The sequence below is a fragment of the Littorina saxatilis genome, linkage group LG1 (genome assembly GCF_037325665.1).
Source record: "Littorina saxatilis isolate snail1 linkage group LG1, US_GU_Lsax_2.0, whole genome shotgun sequence".
Taxonomy (NCBI): Eukaryota; Metazoa; Mollusca; class Gastropoda; order Littorinimorpha; family Littorinidae; genus Littorina; species Littorina saxatilis.
The window spans coordinates 82,173,692-82,195,974 of NC_090245.1; the positions used below are offsets into that span (position 1 = coordinate 82,173,692).

The window sequence follows — 22,283 nt, forward strand, 5'->3', positions numbered from 1 at the left end:
TGTCGTCCCCATGAATAATTTATTATTCAGCGGTTCATATGCATGGCGTACAGTCTGTAGTATGTGAAGATTCTAATGCATATCAACAATCGATGTCAAATACTGGTCATGAAAATAAACCTTACGACAAAACTGCAAGCCAGAAATAAGTTTACAAGACACCGAATCAGGAATGAATCTCACAGTGACATTGCTTCAAGTACACGTGAAATTCTTAAACAAATTTTGCAATAATTTGAAAGTTCGGACAAACACAAATAAAGAATTAATGCTATTCAAACCTCTGAGGACAAACGTCATGCATGATAGACAAGTTAGAAGACTGTTTGCAGTGTTTACCTTTCTTTCTTTATTTGGTGTTTAACGTCGTTTTCAACCACGAAGGTTATATCGTGACGGGGAAAGGGGGGGAGATGGCATAGAGCCACTTGTCAATTGTTTCTTGTTCACAAAAGCACTAATCAAAAATTTGCTCCAGGGGCTTGCAACGTAGTACAATGTATTACCTTACTGGGAGAATGCAAGTTTTCAGTACATTAAAGGACTTAACATTTCTTACATACTGCTTGACTAAAATCTTTACAAAAATTGACTATATTCTATACAAGAAACACTTAACAAGGGTAAAAAGAGAAACGGAATCCGTTAGTCGCCTCTTATGACATGCTGGGGAGCATCGGGTACATTCTTCCCCCTAACCCGCGGGGGGTGAGTGTTTACCTGAATTCTTAAAGCCTTTGTTTGATATGACCTCTTTTGGCATTTAATAACTTCATCCTTTGATTACAAATCGTTTTTAATACCTACAAGCTGTTAACACATGAACAAATCTTGATTCACATTCTGCAACATTCAAAACTTGTTTGTGATCTTCGCAGCTACCCTTTACTTCCAAACAGGAACAATTTCTGCAGCATGCTGTTTGCACATCAAGCATTAAACTACAAATGAAACTAAGACTAGGTGAACGGTACTAATCAATTTCAAACATGTGCATAAAAAAACAACTTGTTGCTGGTGTTAGTAATTTGCTGTTTTAAGTTTTACCATGTCTCTCATGACAAATTTACAACAATCAATCTGAGCACCAAATTAACACAAAAAACACCAACAAATTAATATGTGGAAATGACTGTAAACTACGTGAAAATCAAGACTTCAAACATTTATCTAACAACTTGTTTAGCCTCAAGCTTTCATCAATATTTTTGATAGTGTTGGTGACTGTTGTTGGCACAATGACTTCAGTGCATGGGAAAAAATTTGAAACAAATCATTCTCCAAAGCTAAACATCACCATTTTTTTTAAATGACAATATATTTGTCACATGAACATAACAACGAACTAATGATACCCTGAAAACATAAACAATGTGAGTGCAGGTGTTTTTGTCTTGTTTGCTAACCACAGCACAACTTAATCAGAACAGCAAACACAAAAGAATAATATATTTGTTTCCATAAACGAGACTGAAGTTTGTAATGCAAGGATATAAAATGTCTTGAAGCATAACAAAAAGAAAATACTATTCTTTTTCATAAAGTAATGTCACAATCATCTGCACACAAAATAGTCTTTATTCATATTGGCTGTGTTAATTCCTCGTGCAATCTGAGCCAACTTCACCTTTGTACAAAGAAAAGCTTTGGGGATTCTGATGTCATTGAAATCAATTTGCTGGTCTTTTTTGTCATTGCTTTGTTCATTAAAATCCACATAAAAAACAGTGTATTTATTTACAAAAAGTATATGTACTATTCGCCTAAAACAACAAAATAATAATAAAATGGAAAAGAGAAGTTGAATTACGGGAGGGTGTCACAGAAAAAAATGATATCCCTCGGTATCAGCCAACTTTCTTCAGGAAAAAGACAAGAAAGCCAAAGGACCATCATGCCCTTCCACAGCATAAGAAAAAAAAGAAGAAAAAAAAGAGAAGACATTTTGCAGGCCCATTAATCCAGACCGAATGTATATAACTACCATTAACCATAACCCTTTGACATGGGGAGTAACTGGGTCAATTTCAATTTGTAAAAAATCTTTTTCCAAATTGAACGCTCAAACCTGGCAGGAAGCCCGAAGAAGCTGAACCAGACATGCACCATAGGCAGCATTGTATATACTGTAGCAGGCATTTCCACAATCTGCATACAGGTTTTCAAGTGGGAGAGAGGGATTGGTGTACTGAATCTATATGAATTAATACATGTACCACCAGCCTGCCAAACCTCAGAATGACAGTAATTAGGTGAGGACGGGGGTGGCTAGAAACAGGGGAAACAACACTGTTTTTGATGTACATACCTATATCCATGAACAAAGCACAGCACATACAAAAAGAATAGCTGAAATAATTCTATCACGCACACACTGAGCGGGCAAGAAAGAAGTAGAAAATACATAAAAGTTGGCAATTCTTTCTTTCTTTATTTGGTGTTTAACGTCGTTTTCAACCACGAAGGTTATATCACGACGGGGAAAGGGGGGAGATGGGATAGAGCCACTTGTCCATTGTTTCTTGTTCACAAAAGCACTAATCAAACATTTGCTCCAGGGGCTTGCAACGTAGTACATGTATATTACCTTACAAAGTTGGCAATGAAGTTAAGGAACCAACAAATAATGGTAAATGAATAAATAAATAATCTGCTTCAGGCACTTTCGTTGCTGTTGTGTTATGTTGCTACTCTGCTTTAGCAATATATAGTATTCTCAAACAGATTCTCCCTGTCTTTTTACCATTCTGAACAAATCATGTCAACGATTAAGAAATGTATGTCAAGCAAAATGCGCATGTCATTGAATTTCTAATGAATGCATGAAGACCTCATTGGCATGATAGCATGCAATCTCCTTTTCCCAAATGACATATTCTTGTGCATGCATGCTGTGAAGTTGGACACTAACATGAAGAATGCTGAAGCACAAAATGCAGTGAAATTCAAAGTACAAGCACTGATAATACTCACAGAAAGGTTACAGGATTTCACGAAAAAGGCTGATCCCAAATAAACCGCTGATATATTTTGGAGAGATGTCCTCTCATCCTCAGGTGTTTTTCTCTCATTTTGTTAATAATTAAAAAAAAGATATGTCATAGAAAGACTTTTTCATGCAATAGCAAAGTGTATTACAAATAAACAGAATTTTATGTACAAACATATATTCAAAATATGTCAATAAAGTCATGCCACGTTTCAAATTGACAGAAATAAAATACTTACAACGTAAACCCTACATGGTTCGAAATAAAAAGGAGGTCAAATTTGACAGATATGAATGGAACACCAGCACATGCAATTTTTCACATCAATTATTTTCAGACCAGACAGCAAAAGAACACAGAAAAGACATGCCTGAAGTGTAAAGTGCCTAGATACTTTGACATGTAACCGGTTTTCCTTTTCTGGCCAAAATCAGACTTTCAACAAATTTCAAACATGTGTAGTATATACAAAATACGTAGTGAATTTACAAGAAAAACTGACAAAAATGTACAGTCCCAGGAGAAAATCTGACAGAATATCTTGATCAACCCTTTTTACAAAAAAATAACAAATAGAACAGAATTAATGGGTGACGGCGAACACACTTGGACCAGCCATTCACAATCATAGCAAACAATACCGTTTAATATCAAGGTCTTGGTTCCATTCTTGGATAACCTAGTATGCAGGGTTGTTCTAGTATTTATGTTTATTTCCCAAAATGAACATAAACGTTTCAGCAATTTTTAGAAGTTTTTGACAGTCCTTAATGCAAGCTTTCCCCCCACCATGAACAAGTGTTATTTTGCTGAATGACCACAACGTTTTTGGCAATTGAAATAAGTTTTGATTTTTCACCAACTGCCAAAGCCAAACAACACCACTGGATATGTAAGTGTCAAGTTAACTGTTTACGCACAATAAAAAAAAAAATGTCAAGGGGGAAAAATTGCTCTTAAACCTTTGCCTTTCTAAATGATTCACCGGAAAGTAATTCCTTGACTGCTTATTCATTGTCAGATGGTTAGCAGATGGATTCCTGACTACTTTCAGCGTAGTCTGACTGACACTTACTTCTTGATCAATACACATACATGTATCTTTCTTTCTTTATTTGGTGTTTGACGTCGTTTTCAACCACGAAGGTTATATCGCGACGGGGAAAGGGGGGGAGATGGGATAGAGCCACTTGTCAATTGTTTCTTGTTCACAAAAGCACTAATCAAAAATTTGCTCCAGGGGCTTGCAACGTAGTACAATGTATTACCTTACTGGGAGAATGCAAGTTTCCAGTACAAAGGACTTAACATTTCTTACATACTGCTTGACTAAAATCTTTACAAAAATTGACTATATTCTATACAAGAAACACTAAACAAGGGTAAAAAGAGAAACAGAATCCGTTAGTCGCCTCTTACAACATGCTGGGGAGCATCGGGTACATTCTTCCCCCTAACCCGCGGGGGGTGTACGCGAATGTGAGAAAGGGGAACACTGTTTTATCTATTAGAAATCTAAACCACATTGATAAGATGAACACCAAGCTACATCACATCTAAAACCTTGCTGAACAGTAAATCTACTTATTAACCAAGATACAGATTCCAAATATGCCAATTCTGTTCAAATGGAAGAAAAAAGTGTTTCTGAAAAGATGCAAAACTGCCATATGGCATTACGATCACTACAAGTGTCTTAACCCTATACAGTCCTTCAGTATTTGTACAATGATCAAACTCATGAAAACAACAACAACAATAGCAAGAACTGCATCCACACACACTATAATCCTCAATTTTAACCTCAATAACATAATCACAATGAAACAAGAAACTTGCACAATCACTTGCAGTCTTACATACAAAAGCAAGAATAATTAATCGGCACAAAACAAAGGAAAATAACACATCAAACAAATTTATCCTCAGCTGCTTTGATCATAAACAAACTTAAATAGCAACAGATAACAGCAAAATGTTCAAAGCTCACATATGCTATACACATTTCATTTTGGAGAAAATTGGCATCCAGACCACTCAAACATGTACACAAATTCACATTGAAATGTAAACACAGTATGCTTTTTCCAAAGCGATAAAATGCATGTACAAAATGTTAACTGAAGTGTAAGAAACAAGACATTATTGTCAATTCTGCATCATTTTTTCTCTATGTGTCGGACTGACATCAGACTCCTCATTAGTGCAGCAATGAAAGCACGTCGATATATGAGCAGTGACCTCAGAGACCAGAGCCGTGAAAAGATCAGCTAGATAGTTTTATCATAAGAACCTTTTCTAATTCCTATTAACTCGATGTTCTTTAACTATATTTATACATAAATGCATATTGTAAAGCAGTATGCATTGTTAGAGGATTTTTTTTCTTTCTTTAGTAGCAGTGTTTAAATGTCAAAGCTGCTTTTCCCAGTTTTACCAAAGAGACCGACTGTATGTTGTGTTATTTGTCAGACTTGATTGTACCAAGTCCCTACACATGTTGTAATGCGCTTAGAGCCAAATATTTTTGTTTTTTGTAAGGGATAGGCGCAATATAAATACACTTTATTATTATTATTATTAAATATTTCCAGTGATTGAAAGATTTCCCGATCACACTTACACACAGCACACTTACCACTGCCTAACAATAGTTAAACAGCTGCAGCTCAGAATGAACAAGTCCACAATGCGGCCTACGCTAGACTAAACTACACCAGCTTAGCTTCACACAAAGTTACCTACTTCTGGTGGGCTACACAGAATCATTACCAACACAGCGACAACCACTCTGGGGCAAAATTACAAGAGACAATTACCAGTATGCACAGTTTTGATAAATAAAACACACATGGTTTGTACAGACTCACATTTGGAAGTACAGTGTTTTGATTGACAGCTGAGGGCTGGCTGAGTCACTTCATTTTAACTGTGTGCAAAACAGGACTGAACTCCACTTGTTCGGTCTTGAGTGCTCATAATCATACACAGCATAAAATCTTATATTCACAGGGCAGAAGTAATACAAACTAAACTAAAATAAAAAGACCCTGGCTGCTTATCTCTAAAAAAATTTTAAAAAATGCACAAATCAATTACCAAAGCCTCAATAACAAAATTATTATATCCATATTTTTTTTTAATCAAAAATAGAATACGGCAACTTTCCTGTCTCTGTACCTTTCTGCACAATTCCAGGTTTGTGTTTTTTGTATATAGCTACACTGCAGCTTTTGCTATACTCTAGTAATTGTGATTTAAATGACAAGCAATTTGCATCTACATTCAGCTGTGAAAAATTGACTTTTAGAGCTGAGTACTACATGGTGTCTGATAAGTACAAGCAAACCGCTGTACAAAACATGAGGGCAATCTTGTGTGCTATGAATCCATAAACTGTAAAAACTGGTCCCCAAAAACTGTGAAGTCATAATGATAACAATGGAACGTAAAATGAAGGAGCTAAAGCAAGTAAACAAACATCACAAAAAAGCTTTATCCAACCTAACAAAACAAAAAATATGAATAAAGGATAAACATATTTTGGTCAAGGCTACATTAAAAAGAAAAATTGGGAATGCCCTCCTCAAATACAAATCCAGCTCTTGCTTTAAGCTTCTTGAAAGGAAACCCGTGGGTGGATACATTTTGTCAACAACGGTTACTTCAAGGCAAAAAGCTGCTGTGGGGATCTGTCTGTTGTCAAAAAAATTGATGTCTACATCTTTGAAAATATGTATAAAATCCTGTCAAGTTTCTGCTTGGTCTACGCAAGATATTTAAAATCAAGCAGGCAAACCTTGAGATACTGCTGTGTGTGTGACACCTGCCAAGTACTGCTTGGAAGAAAACAAACATTTGCCAGCTGTGTGGTGCAAATATATATAACACATGGCACAACAATTGCTGTCAGACTATCTGTTGTGAAGGCAGTGTTTTCACAGAACCACCTTGATAATTGATAATCCAATTCAACTTTGTTTCATGAGCACCACCTCATTATTTCCTAACCTCTTCACAAGATGCAATAGAAAACTTTACACCAAAGAGCCGAACAGGTTCGGACTCTTCCTTAAACTGCAAAAACAAGCAGGATTGCATATTTTCCAAACTTGAATCAGCAGTCCAGCTCTGCTTCACATACGCCAGTTAACTATTAATGTACTCTTGTTCTAGTTTGAAACAAAATAATTAGTAAACATTTTGAAAAGAAAAGCAACAAAGCTCAAGCCTCTCATACACAGAAAATGTTCATCTTTTGCTACCTCAGCTATTGAAGGCAAAACTGGTTTTAAAGGTAAGGCTTAGTCTTGTGTAGTGTCGTGCAGTGTGGCAAGAACTGGACTAATCACTTGCCAAACAATACTGCTATGATGTGAGTAATAAGAGCCACAGCCACTCTCAACGATGAAAATGACGTGATGATGAAGACGGCCGAGATGATGACGATGAAACAGCAGAACATGGAGGGCAAGGCAATATGTGAACGTAGAGCATAGCCTAGGAAGAAGGAAGAAGTACAGGGGCTAGACGGTCACTGCCCGCTGATTGTTTAACCGGGCAAGCACAGACTTAAAAGTGGGGCGTTCTTCAGGTTTGAGTTCCCAGGCCTGCTTCATGATGGAGTAGATTTCTGGGGGGCAGCCCTCAGGGGCTTCCATACGGTATCCTCGCTCCACGTGCATTACAACGTCTGTCAGGGGCTGAAAACGAATCACGGTCAGAATGATGCTCAAAAACATATCACAAATAGGGTTAAGCTCATCAAGAGACAGTCGAACACACACACAGAGACAGACACACACACAAACACACACACACACACAAACTCATGCACACACACGCACATAAAGGCAATGACCAACTGACCCTACCAAATTTGAGCATAAACCTGTCACTGGTCACTAAGTCGGCAAAAGACATGGTGATTGCGTCAGGCATTTTCCACTGAGACCAGTGTTTCTTTGACAAAATGAATCCTAGTTCTCAGTAAAACCACTTCCTCTGTCATGCAAAGAGGAACAAAGCAGGTAAAATAATCCATGCAATATTTGCATTACATTTGTATGGAAAACCCTTTCAAACAAAATATCAAGCAGTAGGTTTGACAGTTTTTGTACTTCATTTCCAGTATTTTCAGATCTCAACAGGAAAACTATCTGAAACTACTGGTTAAACCTTCATTTCTGTGATGGCATAAGAATAACAAACTACAACAAAAACAGAAAACAAAAGCAAAGCTATTTCAAGCGTGTCTCCTTTAATCAGTCATACTCTTCATTGGAAAAAAAGAAGAAGTATAAACTCACAATTCTAGGATAAGGAACCCTTCCAAAGGAGTAGATTTCCCATAGTAATATGCCAAAGCTCCACATATCTGACTTGCTGGTGAATTTCTGTAACAAAACAAGAGACATAAAATGCAATAACATTTTGAAAATAAATAAGTCAAATCAAATAGCAAACCTACCTGAAATATACATTAACAGGACAAATTTCCTAAACTGACAGAACAAATCTTTGCTCAGATCATTTATTTTAAGCTGCTGACAAACGTAGAGCCCTCCACCAAACAGAGACAAAGGCGAAGTTATGTTCAGTCGAACCTGTCAAAAACGACCACCAAAGGGCAAACCAAAAGTGTCTGCTATCGAGAGATGGTCGCTAAAAGCAGATTCAACTGTATAGTTTCTTCAAAAAGTTGGCTGGTTATGCAACTTCACACAAAATCACTTACTATCTAAATGAACAACCAGCAAAGTTCATGCTTACATTTTCTCGTAAAGCTTCAGGTGCTGTCCACTTGATGGGGAATTTCATTCCTGTCTGACTAAAATCACCAAACTTTGCCAGACCAAAATCAGATACCTGGAACAAACAGAACAGTCATGGGTTGCAGAACATCCCAACAAAATGGTCAGCCTGACTACAGAATCCTAGGCCTGACCAGTTCAAAGACTTGAACAAGTGCAAAGGAAATTATGTTAAAAACATGGAAGAAGCATGCAGAATAAAATACCAAAGCACGGTTGCAGTCTCAGAAAAAAATATGACATAAAATCTTGAACAGGAGACCCAAGTTTTGAAAAGGTTGGGGAAAGGTAACACTTACAAAGGAAAAGTAACAACAACATTTCACATTGGTCACATTCATGGAATCACTTTTCCTAGGAGAAAGTAACAACATTTCACATTGGTCACATTCATGGAATCACTTTTCCTAACAGATGACCCCTCTTCTTGCTATTCTAGGCTAGCATTACTAAATGAAGTGGGCATTACCTTTGCAGTACAAAGGACACAAAATGCAATGCGCTCTCAAATCACTGACTTCTTGCCCGTACCAAATACCATACATTCAATCGAACTTAAAGCCTGATATTAATTCGGCGATGTCGATGGTCCGAAGTCTACTTAACGAAGCTCCCCGCAGGAAGCTTTGGCACAGAATTTTAGGTAAAAAGACTTCAGGCTCAATTAAGAATGGCTTTAACAACAGAATTAGAGATAACACATTGTTCATGCACATGCAGGACCCACCTTCGCTTTTCCATCGTCATGCACCAGCACATTTCTAGCAGCAAGGTCTCTGTGCACCAAGCTTTTACTTTCCAGGTATTCCATTGCTGCACAGGTGTCACTGAAACATCAAAACACACAGATAATCAGAATACAGAGGGGCTTAGAATTAAGATGTAACTGCTCATTTGAGATACAAGCCCGGAATTTTTGAAAGCATCAAAGAAGTAATCAAGAAATCTTGAGAGCTTTGTTAGATGAACGAAAACAAATCCAAGGGAAACAACTGCATTCAGACCAGCTTCTAGCAGACCATGAGAGTTTTGACTAGCAGAAACTGCAGTCTCACAATGACATTGATCCAAGACAACACAATTATGATCCTTGCATAACCCAGCAAGAAAGGCGTTTGCTATACAGCTAATAGAAATAGTACTTACTGGGCTGCGCTGTTATTATTTACTTGCAGTGAACAAGTTTTGAAACAGCTTTATTTTGTTTAATCCGTGTGACACCGACAACTTCAGGTTAGGCAGAAATTCTATAAAATTTGGTATGCTAACAACAAAAAGTCGCGTAAGGCGAAAATACAATATTTAGTCAAGTAGCTGTCGAACTCACAGAATGAAACTGAACGCAACGCAACGCAGCAAGACCGTATACTCGTAGCATCGTCACTCCACCGCCCGTGGCAAAGGCAGTGCACGTGGAATTGACAAGAAGAGCGGGGTATTCGTTGCGCTGAGAAGGATAGCACGCTTTTCTGTACCTCTCTTCGTTTTACCTTTCTGAGCGTGTTTTTAATCCAAACATATCATATCTATATATTTTTGGAATCAGGAACCGACAAGGAATAAGATGAAAGTGTTTTTAAATTGATTTCGACAATTTAATTTTGATAATAATTTTTATATATTTAATTTTCAGAGCTTGTTTTAATCCGAATATAACATATTTATATGTTTTTGGAATCAGCAAATGATGGAGAATAAGATAAACGTAAATTTGGATCGTTTTATAAATTTTTATTTTTTTTTACAATTTTCAGATTTTTAATGACCAAAGTCATTAATTAATTTTTAAGCCACCAAGCTGAAATGCAATACCGAACCCCGGGCTTCGTTGAAGAGTACTTGACCAACATTTCAACCAATTTGGTTGAAAAATGGGGGCGTGACAGTGCCGCCTCAACTTTCACGAAAAGCCGGATATGACGTCATCAAAGACATTTATCAAAAAAATGAAAAAAACGTTCGGGGATTTCATACCCAGGAACTCTCATGTCAAATTTCATAAAGATCGGTCCAGTAGTTTAGTCTGAATCGCTCTACACACACGTGTACACACACACACACACACACACACACACACACACACACACACACACACACACACACACACGCACGCACATACACCACGACCCTCGTTTCGATTCCCCCTCGATGTTAAAATATTTAGTCAAAACTTGACTAAATATAAAAAGTAATACTAAAGTATGATGTGCTAGCAAAAAGATAAGATTTCTATGCTAGCAATCACATTCTACCAGAGGAATAAGAATATGGAATCGGACTAAGGCACACAACATGCATGTGATGTTCAAAAACACATTAAAGCTTCAACTCACGTTGCAAAGTTGATTTGGTCTTTTTTGGTGATGACACTGCGTCCGCGAGACCTGAGGTACTCTACAAGGTTTCCTTTTCCCATGAACTCTGTCACCAGGTATATCGTCTCTCCCAACACTACACCTATTAGTCGCACCAGGTTGTCATGTCGCAGTGATCTGCATCATATATGCACCAAATTAAAAATAATGCAAACCTTTTTAAGGTTCCTTCTTTGACACAAACACAGACATCACACAGACACAAAAATACACATAATATAGTACAGTGTTTTACAAGATGAGACAATAAGGCTTTTATGTCTTTTCAAAACCAACACTTATTTTTTTCTTCCTCATGTTGTCATGGAACGCTATGTATGCAGGAAGGTTGAATTTTGTTTTTAAAGAAAACATATTTTGTTTTACTCCGACCTTCTTAGCATACAAGCAGGCTGCACATATTTCTCGCACACTCAAGTAAAGACAAACATGACCATGGAGACGAAGTAGATTGTGTACTCACGTCATAACTGAAGCCTCCTGAAGAAAGGACTGCTCCCCTCTGTCCTTGTCCTTCAACTGTTTGATGGCCACAGGTTGACCTTTGTACACCCCTTTGTATACGTCTGCATCACAAAGCAAAACAAGGCGTATGAAACATTTTTTTAATGGGTTGTTGAAGAGTTGCTTTCCCTTGTTTTCTTTGCTTTTCCATAGAAACACTGAGGCAAGCTACATGTGACATGGTAGGCTTGCCTGAGTGTTTCTATAGAAACAAGGGAAAATAACTCTTCCACAACCAATAAAAACTTGACAGAGTTATTTCTGAACAACATTTATTGTGCACCCCCACCTTCCTTCCACGAAGGAGAGAAGTGACACAACATTCACACACTTCAACATGAACACACTGCTCTGTCGTAAATACACATTAATGCTTGAGAAACATGTCATGAAACCCGGAAACAATTTTTGGGTTAACGACACATTCAAGGCGGAATATCAATGAAAAGGTAAAGCCGATACATTACACATTAATCATTTCAACAACAACTAATTTCCGCAAACTATTTTTATGTACCTACTGCAATAAATTCCCTCCCAAACATTTTTGTCGCCACTAACTCACCACCAAAGTCTCCTTTGCCAATGGCCTCTCCGATGTCAAGGTCTTGTCGGTTGATAACCCAGCCACCAGACTTGAACTCCTGGAGACTGACAGTACCGAAGGTGCCTCCTTTCTTTGTCACTGGCCGTGTCAGTCGTGTACATAACCCATCTGCATCTTCCAGGTAATGCTAGTTGGGATAACACAAACACACATGATCATACACCCAGGTAAAATTGTGAGCGTTAAAATGTGCAGACTAATATGTAACTTTGATATATGTCATGCTATATCTTTATATATTACTCTGCATTTATCAACAAAAGAAACAAAATACCTGTACAAAATATGTTTGATCAAAAGAAAATCCTTTTTAGTTTATATATTACATCCACTCCCGCACTCCCACCCAAACTGACATACCGAGGGAAAAACTGTCACATGAAAACTTTTATCAGATAAAGGAATGAGCCATGAGCCAAAAATAAATCTAAGTAATTCTACTCGGACAAAAAAAAAATCAAAGTATCAATGACACAACTTTAAAAGCCCAGGGCCTATACTAGCAAATAAATAAACAAAACAAAAGCAAATAAAAAATAAAAAAATCCCTTTAAAAAAAAAATAATTACAAAATCTCCAAAGTATGAACTTAAAAATTGCAACAATTAAGCACACTTTTCTATTGGCATACAACTCTGCATAAACTCATCATTGCACACAACATGGGATTAGGGAACATAGAGTAAGCATTCCTCACTTTTTCTGCTGTACACAAGTGTATTAAAGCTGAGTTTCACCACAAAGGGTTTTAGCAGCTGGTGGTGTTTCTTTAAACAACCATGCATCTAATAAGAGTAACTGTTGTTCAAACCAAAGCATGCTGACATATATATACAAACAAGCACAAGCAAACTATCTTCAAAATAGTCTCACACAGGCATACTAGCACACCCCTCTGATCAATGCCATCATATTGCTGCACACTTTCTTCTTCTTCATAGTTTGAAATTTAAGAAATTAAATGGTTGGTTTTCACAAAAATGTACATTAATATGCTACTGCCAGTTAAAAAATTAAAAATTTTGTTCTCTTGTTCGGTGTTAACAAAATCAAAAAAACAACTTCATCAAAGTCAATCATGCTTGACTTTGAACAACAACAACAACCACAACCACACCGAATTCAATCATTGAGCAACCACATCAGCTTTCAAGAAACAAAATACTCAAACAGTAAAACTGAAAGATAAGAAAAACACTCCAATATAAATACTATACACACAAGTTTTACATTCTGCCTCTAGGCCCGTACTCCAAATTATGCAAAACATAACACCCAGACAATCAAAAGATTTAAAATTTGATGTTTTAAGCTAAAATCAAACTTGAACTTGCACAAAGGAAAGGGACAAGCAGAGGGGAATACACCAAATGTTGGACAGAAAACCGAGAAGAAAAAACATACAAACAAACAAAAACATCACATAAAAAGAAAGAAAAAGAAGAGAAAAATTTTAAAAGGAAAGTGTAATGTATGTAAATAAATCATAGCAAATGCACCACATATGGGAATACATCAGAATACACAAGCACTGAAACGATGCTTCAACCATCAGCCCAATTTTGGACTTTCAAAAAAGCATACAAGTAGGTTATTAATTGGAATTAAAATACCGCTTCTGACAAAGTACAAGCCGTCAAAATGATGGATGAAAAAAATTATAGATGAAAAAAACACAAAAAAACGCAGAACTCGGAAGCATTTATTTCCTGGTTGTCGGTTGCCCAACCTTCAGCAACAACAATAATACCACCACAAAGGAAACACCTTTTGAAGACGTTGTCTCCCCCCCCCCCCCCCTACCTTATTTTCTCAGATTTGTTGAGGTCTAAAAAGAAGGGTTCCATTGTACCTTATTCAGGGTATCACTACCTATAGGTGTCCATAAAATCCATATAATAGACACCTAATCTTCACTGATACTTACTCTTTGTTTTGATACCTTAATAAAACAAGCAGATAAGACTATCACAATGTGAAGAAGGTGTCCCTGCTAAGTGTTGAGAGCACAGACACAACAGTGCTAAATGTATCAGCTAAAGCCAGTCTTCCTTCACCACATCTACCCACGGTGTGTGCTAATGCCATTCCAACGAGACAAGAGATTCATTTTCATTAACACACAACATGTGTTCACGACATCTACTGAGAAGCTGTATACTACCTGCATCAGTCCACATAGCCACAAGAGCGCAACAAGAAGAAGAACAACAAATACGCTACAACTCCCAAATCCTACTTTCTGCACACAAAACTTTGAACCGAGTGAACAGTAACTCTCTTTTGCATTCTTATTCTTATTCTTATTCATACTTGCCAAAAATTTCTAAAAGTGGGACACCCTCGCCACTGACAATCCTGCAGTAATGAAAATTCTGCATGTTTGATATTAGTGACAGTAAAAGCTGACCCACATGTTATTTGGCAGCCATTTCTACACCCTTTTGTCAGGCATGGGAATTACAAAATAGAAAAAAACTCTGAAAATAGGCCGAGCCCTGTTGAAAAACGAATTTTAGCATTTTAGCCCAATATTTTGATAGTTCTCGCGTAAGCAAATAATGGATAGTGAGACAATAGTGTACATATAATTTAATTTACCTTTTTCTTGCCGCGGACAATCTTTTATTTTCGCTGAAACGTAATTATTTTCCTTTTCGCGGAAATCCGCGATTTCGCGGACAATTCCCATGCCTGTAATTTGTGTCAGCAAATACTCTTGGGTAATGTTGGGTTTGCAGCAGGGGAAAAAAAAACCATCAAGTATATTTTCCTCTATCTTGAGAGAATGCAAGAGTCACTGAGAAAACAGAACTCCAACTAACAGGAGTAAGTGGACCTTTTCAACAGCTCAGATAATCAATGCAATACCATAAAAGCTGAAAGATCCCGACAAAAGCACGGTAAGCTCAACATCGTTACATAAAGAGTTCACTTCTACAAGACAACAAACCCAATGATTCAAAATTAGTTGCGCTGGAACCTGAGCCACCGACAGTTAGGTGAAGAGAGTACAGCAAGTGAACTAACGCAAAAAAAGCGCTGCAGACGGGAAAGCGACATAATCATTGTGGCGAAAACTGTACGCGTGTTTCTTTTACCTTCACCAAATCTTCAAGATTGGCAAACAAAATCTCGTCATCGATTGTGAACCGGTTGCTTTTGTACTTAATGCGGTAGTGCTCGATCCCCGTGTTGAAGCTGACAGACAAAGTGTAGTCACCAGGGTGTCGGATGCTCGGCCGAATCAGGAACAAACCATCTTCAGGAGGTTGAAGAAGTTTTTCTGTTTCCTCCCGCGAAATCTTAACATGCAACCATCTAGAACAGAGAGAGAAATGTTTGGTTTAACACTGGCCACTTGGTGCTTTACCTGAACGAGCTCATCAAGATTCCTAAAGAAGCTTTCCTCGTCTATGGTAAGCTGGTTGTCTCGGTAGAGAATTCGGTAGTGCTCCACCTTGCCACCGTGACAAACACACAGCGTGTAGTCTCCCGGGTAGTTGCTGCTTTCGCGGATGAGAAAAAGGCCGTCTTCCCGAGGCTTGAGGAGCTCTTCGGCCTGTGGTCTCGTGATCTTACCATGAAACCATCTACAACAAAGTTAATGGGGCATACGTTCACTCCTGGCATGCAGTTACACAGGTGATCCAAGCTAGCTAGAGAAAGAAAAGAGAGGGCTAATGTGATGAGAGTATACATCATTCTGTTTTTTTTTTTTAATGATTTCAGTTAGCTAGAGTGACTGTGCCCTTCACACTGAAGAGCACTAAAACAAACCACAAATAAATATATAAACATAGAGACCCCCCCCCCCCCCCCAAAACAAAGAAAGAATGCAACAACCTGCAAAATTTGTTAAAAAACCCACACAATCCAACAATGCTAACTCTTACTTCAATGGCATAGAAAAGGTCTGTTGACCACATCAAGTTACTTCTACATCAGCTTATTTGTATTTTTATTGAAAACTTGACTTTACATTTCCTGCCTCATGGAAAAGAATTACCACTCTCATCCCTTCATTTATTTCCCTCAATGGACTCTAATTATCCTAAAAGTGACTTCATTTCTTTTATTCCCGCTAATTTCAATAGCATATTTAATACTTAGTTAGAAAAATCAACCCAGTATTTGTTTGCATTGTTCATTAAAGTTTAAACACAGGTCAGAGTACACTAACCTTTTTAGAGCAACATCATTAACTCCTTGAAAATCAAACTCAAAGTAAACTACTTCTGCACTAAAAGTTAATAAAATGACTTCCGAAGTTCCTTGCATAATCAGGAGCTTTGATTCTGAAAAATGATTGTGACTGGGTGTCACAGTAACACAGCACACAGGGAGCAAGATAACGCAAGAACCATGATATGTGGCAATGCAAGATTCCTATAATAAACCAGCTCTTCTGCAGACGAGACCACACACACTGGTGCTCTCGCATACTGCAGCATTAAGATGGAGACCTGCAGGGAAAAAGCTACAGGCTACAACACACCTTGGTTAGATAAACTTCACAGCAGGTCTATACACCATGCTCCACAAATCATCCTGGACATACAAGTAGCGTGTAAACAGCACTCTCCATCCACACCGCACACCCGTTCTTCACACATGCATCATGTCGACTGCAGTCGAGACACTGGTCAGTGTTTCAGTTTCACTCATGCAGCGTGTTAACTGCAGTCAAGGAGGCATCATGCAGGATCACAGCATGGACAGAGCGCAATACCTGCACAAGATCAATGAGGGAATCGAAACTGCAATCCCCACCATCCACCTCCATCTGGCCCTCACGACGCATGATGCGATAGTGATCAATACGTCCCTGGATGGCAACCGAGAGGGTGCAGTCGCCCTGGAAGTGAATGCTGTCGCGCACTAAAAACACACCGTCTTCACAGTAACGCAAGAGAGTGTCCGTTTCCTCTCGCGAAATGCTCCCATGGTACCATCTACAGAAGTTAAAAGGAAACAAATTGACTTACCAAATTCATACCTACACTAATAACCCAATATCACAAATATTTCTTTGGGGTATAGACAGGAAAACATTCAATATATTTACACACCAAAAACACAATTGTTGCTTAACTTACAACAAGAAACTACTTTCATATCGTGTGTCATTAAATCTGGTCATAAATACAAGATATCGGCTGCAAATTCTGAACAAACAAGCCTAAACCAAAATGCACGGATGAATAATGAAATGTTCAAATTCAGTCAAACCTGCACAGATGCTGAGAGGTGTAGACTTTTAGCTTTAGAAAGGTTTCATATATTCGTCTTCTGCGTTCATGGGCTGAAACTCCCACGTACACTCGTGGTTTTTTACGTGTATGACCGTTTTTACCCCGCAATTTTAGGCAGCCATACGCCGCTTTCGGAGGAGTTTTATACAATCAGGAAAACCATCAGGATATCCTTCCTTAATCCAGGAATTCCTGATGATAACTTTCATCCATGAAAAGGTGAAAGTGAAAGCAGACCACTCACGGCATTGCATGCAGTGTGACAACCTTTCGCGGCTGGACATAGTTGGCTGGGATCATTCCTTCTCTTCCATCAGTGTTACAAGCTCTGTACCACATTCGGTCCTAGAGGATGAAAATAATGCATATGCACTTCATGTTTCTTATTTCAAAACTCTATGCCCACAAAATAAAAATAAAATCTAACATGTTTAGACTTCATGAGATTCTGTAGCCAAGTATAAATAAATGCTTTCGAAAAAAGAAAAGAAGTGTTGAAAAAAATAGCCAATGTAGTACTAACACAATAAACATTTGAAGTACATTTGTATTCATTCAATTAACAGTTGTAAGGGCTAAAGGATCACCAATTCTAATGAGGGGGGGGGGGGGGGGGGGGGGGTCCTCAGTTTAGCTATTGTTGTAGTTTTGTGGTGGTCAAAAGAACTAGTTTTTGCAGCAATGTCAGCGGTCTCTGCGCTATTCGGATATGAGAATCCTGTTGTTATCGCTTATGAGAAGTGGTAAATTCAACCAAAATTATGAAGGGTAAGTAGACTTTGTAGTGTGCATGTTTTTGTGTACTTATGCTTATTTAACTAATACGGACTGTAGTCTTTGACAGACAACAAAGATGACTAATAAGACTATTTAAAAAAGAACTGCCCAATTCTTAACTATTTTCCACAGTTAGAATAAGTTAGACGCAACATTTTATATATACGTTGGGAGTCGGTGACCTGAATAGCAATTCTGTGATACTGATAGTTACTGAACAGATTAACATTTCATATATATGTATGCTAAGGAATACCCTCCCACATTTAATCTTGTTAATGCACTTGAAAATGCACTCAAAGTGACACCACTGAACCAATGCTGTGCTGACCACAAAAAACCCACTGTGAATACCCAACTGAAATAACTTACAGAGGTGGCACGACGTATGACCAACAAGTCTCCTTTCGAAAATGGCAGGTCCTCTGCTGAGCGGCCTTGAAAATTGTATTGGGCAATCACCTCCGTCCCAGCATGCCATTGGTCGTTAGGCTGAAAATGCAATAACTTTCATTACACAGATGTGCTCAAACACAATAACTTTCATCAAACTGACAGCTGCTGATCCACCAACATAAGGTGAGGGTTGAACATTTCAAGCGTTTACACTAATTAGAAAAATACTTAACCAAGTAATCAACAGAAGCTAGAAACAGTTGAACTATTTCAACTTTAAGTACAGTAAAACCTGCATCTAGCGGACCCTTATTTCGGCAGACACCTTAGCATAACGGACAATTTAAGTGAGGACGGATGTATTTTACTCTCAAAAACACCTTAAAGGAGCGAACACCTCAAAGGCGCGGACGCGGACACCCTTTTTTGGTCCCGATTGGGTTCGTTACTTGTCAACAGCGGACAAACCCTTAAAGCAGACAGCTTTTAGCAGACGCTGGTCCGCCATCTTGGTTCTGCAAATACAATCTCGCTGGCGATGTGAACGCGCGAGAAGCTTATTTTGTAAGCCAATGACAGCACTTGAAAGAAGTTGATTTTTGTATGGTGCACGCTCATTGGTCGATGCCGTGAACTCACAAACATTTCTGGTTTCTACTTTCTGTACTGTGATGCATCTTCGTCTCATTCTTCGTCTTCGTCTCATCATGCCAAAACGAAACAAATTGACTTTAGAAGAGAGAGTCGATGTCATAAAGACCGTTCAAAAAGTTGCTGATGAGCTGAATTGCGGAAAAACTCAAATTTCCAACATAAAAGCTGATCAAACATAAATTCTCAGTCAGTGGGACTCCGGTGCCAGATCGACGGCAAAATGTGTTAAGAGAAGAAAAACAACCTATGATGAGTTGAACGAAGAACTCTTCGAGTGGTTTTCAACAGCTCGATCAAAGAATCTTCCAGTGAATGGCCCATTGCTTCAGATAAGAAACCGATTGCACATCTCTCTCTCTCTCTCTCTCTCTCGCTCGCTCGTTCGTTCTCTCTCTCCTTTTCTTTCTCGAACTCTAAGACGCTGCAACAACAACTTGTGTATTTCTGTGGCAGTAATGAGGATAATGTGATGAACAGCTTCAGCAGATTTGTGTTCTTCAATTTACAGAAGAGACGAACCCTTATAAATCAGGTTCAGTGACACGTCATCAGGGTCTTAATGTATTTGTTGAATTTTATGCGTGACTATAATTTATAACTGTGCAGATACTATTGCTGTTATTTTAACCACTATTGTAAGGGGCTGTGGCCTTAGACAATTAAAGATTTGTTCTTGTTCTTCTTTTCTTTGAACAAAAAAAACAAAAACAAAACTTGAGGGCTTCAAAACTTTGAATTTTAATAATCACTGTGGCAAAACAGAATCAGTGACTGTTGGTTTTTTTCTCCAAAAAAATGTTGGCGCATTCATATTCATAAGAAAGGACACCTTGCTACAAAGGACAGTGGCAAGGCTCCCCAAGTGTCCTTTGCTCGCAGGTTTTACTGTACATGTATTTACATGAACATTTCTTTGGGAAGCTGACTTCAGTTACAAGCAAATTCACTAGCACTCGGGTCAATTATGACACTAATTCACTCCTTCTCAGACAACTGTTGTGCAGTGCAATTGTCAAACAATTCGAACAAATAATACACAAGTGTACATTAACTGTTTAATGATTCAAACTTACTGGCTCCATTGGCATCTTCACAGAGCAAAAGCTGCTCTGAATATGTTCTGGCCTTCAGCAGAAGAGAAGTCTGCTATGCAAACCCTGGTTGAAAGGTCTTCTTCACCCGTTGCCTTTAGGTTTCCAGTCTAGTGAGCCCTGTACGGCTGTGATAACTCACCCTGGAACTGAATCAAAAGAAAAATCCAATCATTCTTCATGCCGAAATGTTTAAAACAAGCATGTACTTTACAATTCTACTACCAATTTAGTTTCCACAATTAATGCATCTGATGATTCTGAGCGAACTTCAGACCTCGTGCTGTATAGTTATGCTTCATAAACTTTCAAAAACACCCCAAAGGAACTTTGTACCAAGCAGATGAACAATAACACATACACATGCTTCACAAAGAATTGACTTTTTCACCCTGTCAAGCTGTTGAATTATCTATGTTACAAAAGAAGTCAACATCCTGCCACTGTCAGAGGTATCTTCCTGGTGCATAGTTTATAACTTCTGTCAAACAATTACACTTAATGATAGCAACAGGGAATTTTTTTCAGCGATGTCCTTTGATCAGGAGTGCTAAATGGAGGGTGTGTGTATCATAATGAAAAGGGGAAGGATGGAGGTGAGGGAGAATATATATATATATATGTGAATAAAATATATATGGGCAGGATGGCGATGTAATTGTAACCAAATTTCTAACTTAGGCGTAATCCCATCTTCCTGTTCAAGAAAATATCAAGTTAAGATGACCACTAGATTTGTCAGAAAGAGCTCTTTCGTTTTATATTGAGAGAAAAAATATTGCGTAAAGCTATATTGAAACGTTAAGTCAATCTGTCGGCTTAAAGCATCAAACTTGAAATAAAAAGTGCTTAATTGTATAGATTCCCAGTCTGCCAGTAAAAATAAAAATGTGTAGAACAGTCGACAGACCTAACCTATTTCTTTCATGCCGACCCTAATCACACATGACTGAGAAAGATTGAATTGGTCGTAGAAATACTATACTATGGAGAGAAATAAAATAATAATAATAATACATAATATTTATATGCGCATGTATACAAAATGAGATTGGTTTTTGACACTGGTCACTATAAGTATAACCATCACTGTTTGTTTATTTTGCCTTGCACATTACGCCATTTGAGCGAAAGCAATCAAGGTAATTACAAGAGTATATTCCTTCAAATTCCTAATGAGGTAACCTGCTGATCACAGACTATGATGAATCAAGTTCTTAATAATATACGTCCATTTAACCTGCAATGTATTTAAACTTCCCCAGACTGTTTTTTTTAACTGTAGATACTCTTATTTCCAGTCTTTTCTGACCTGAAACCAGTAAAAATCTACGTTCAAATTGATAAATTAGTCTATGGTTGCTAAACAAGAAGTATTGCCTTTTTACTGTTTGAATGATGCATGTTCACAAAGCAACAATTAAGCCATAATGAACAATCAAAACAAACACACTTTCAGTTTCAGAACATAAAACATTAAAACAATTGACACTGACACTGACAGTTGACACAGTATAAGTACTAGCACTACAATGAAGTGGAGGGCTTATCATGCAACTCCAACAGAGATTATACATATATATAATAGTAGTGCACACGAAAGCACAAAAAGTGACATACACCTTCCTGCTGCACAAACTTCCTGGTCCGCTTTCCGGCTGCAGTCAAAACATACCATTATCAGTAATCACGATCAACGGTCTATCTTTGCCTTCGCCAATGCAGACACTGTCATTACTGGGAATTATCCGCATCCTAGGTAGGCATGGACGTGTTGGAGACCGCCGACGCCCATAGTACTGTCCAACAGTAACACTACCA

At 38.0% G+C, this 22,283-nt stretch overlaps 2 protein-coding genes across 5 annotated transcripts in view; one reads left to right on the top strand and one right to left on the bottom strand.

Moving 5' to 3' along the window:
* The window catches only part of LOC138981617 (tyrosine-protein kinase CSK-like), a 22,793-nt gene continuing 510 nt past the window's right edge, over positions 1-22,283 (bottom strand). For 2 of the 4 annotated variants that reach the window (XM_070354603.1, XM_070354595.1), the window contains exons 2-12: positions 20,445-20,611; positions 18,694-18,813; positions 17,789-17,889; positions 17,022-17,244; positions 12,248-12,416; positions 11,642-11,744; positions 11,137-11,295; positions 9,531-9,630; positions 8,763-8,858; positions 8,300-8,386; positions 1-7,693 (exon numbers count right to left, since the gene is read on the bottom strand). In XM_070354603.1, the coding sequence (XP_070210704.1) occupies positions 7,517-7,693; positions 8,300-8,386; positions 8,763-8,858; positions 9,531-9,630; positions 11,137-11,295; positions 11,642-11,744; positions 12,248-12,416; positions 17,022-17,244; positions 17,789-17,889; positions 18,694-18,813; positions 20,445-20,459 (1,350 nt within the window). In that variant the 5' untranslated portion in view covers positions 20,460-20,611 and the 3' untranslated portion in view covers positions 1-7,516. Of the gene's footprint in view, positions 7,694-8,299; positions 8,387-8,762; positions 8,859-9,530; positions 9,631-11,136; positions 11,296-11,641; positions 11,745-12,247; positions 12,417-15,390; positions 15,611-15,662; positions 15,883-17,021; positions 17,245-17,788; positions 17,890-18,693; positions 18,814-20,444; positions 20,612-22,283 lie in introns of all 4 variants that reach the window. The other 2 variants (XM_070354618.1, XM_070354611.1) reach the window with 2 other exon arrangements.
* LOC138981584 (serum response factor-binding protein 1-like) overlaps positions 22,203-22,283 on the top strand; it is a 12,469-nt gene continuing 12,388 nt past the window's right edge. The window contains exon 1 of the mRNA XM_070354576.1: positions 22,203-22,221. The gene's annotated coding sequence lies outside the window, so the exon portion shown is untranslated. The remainder of the gene's footprint in view (positions 22,222-22,283) is intronic.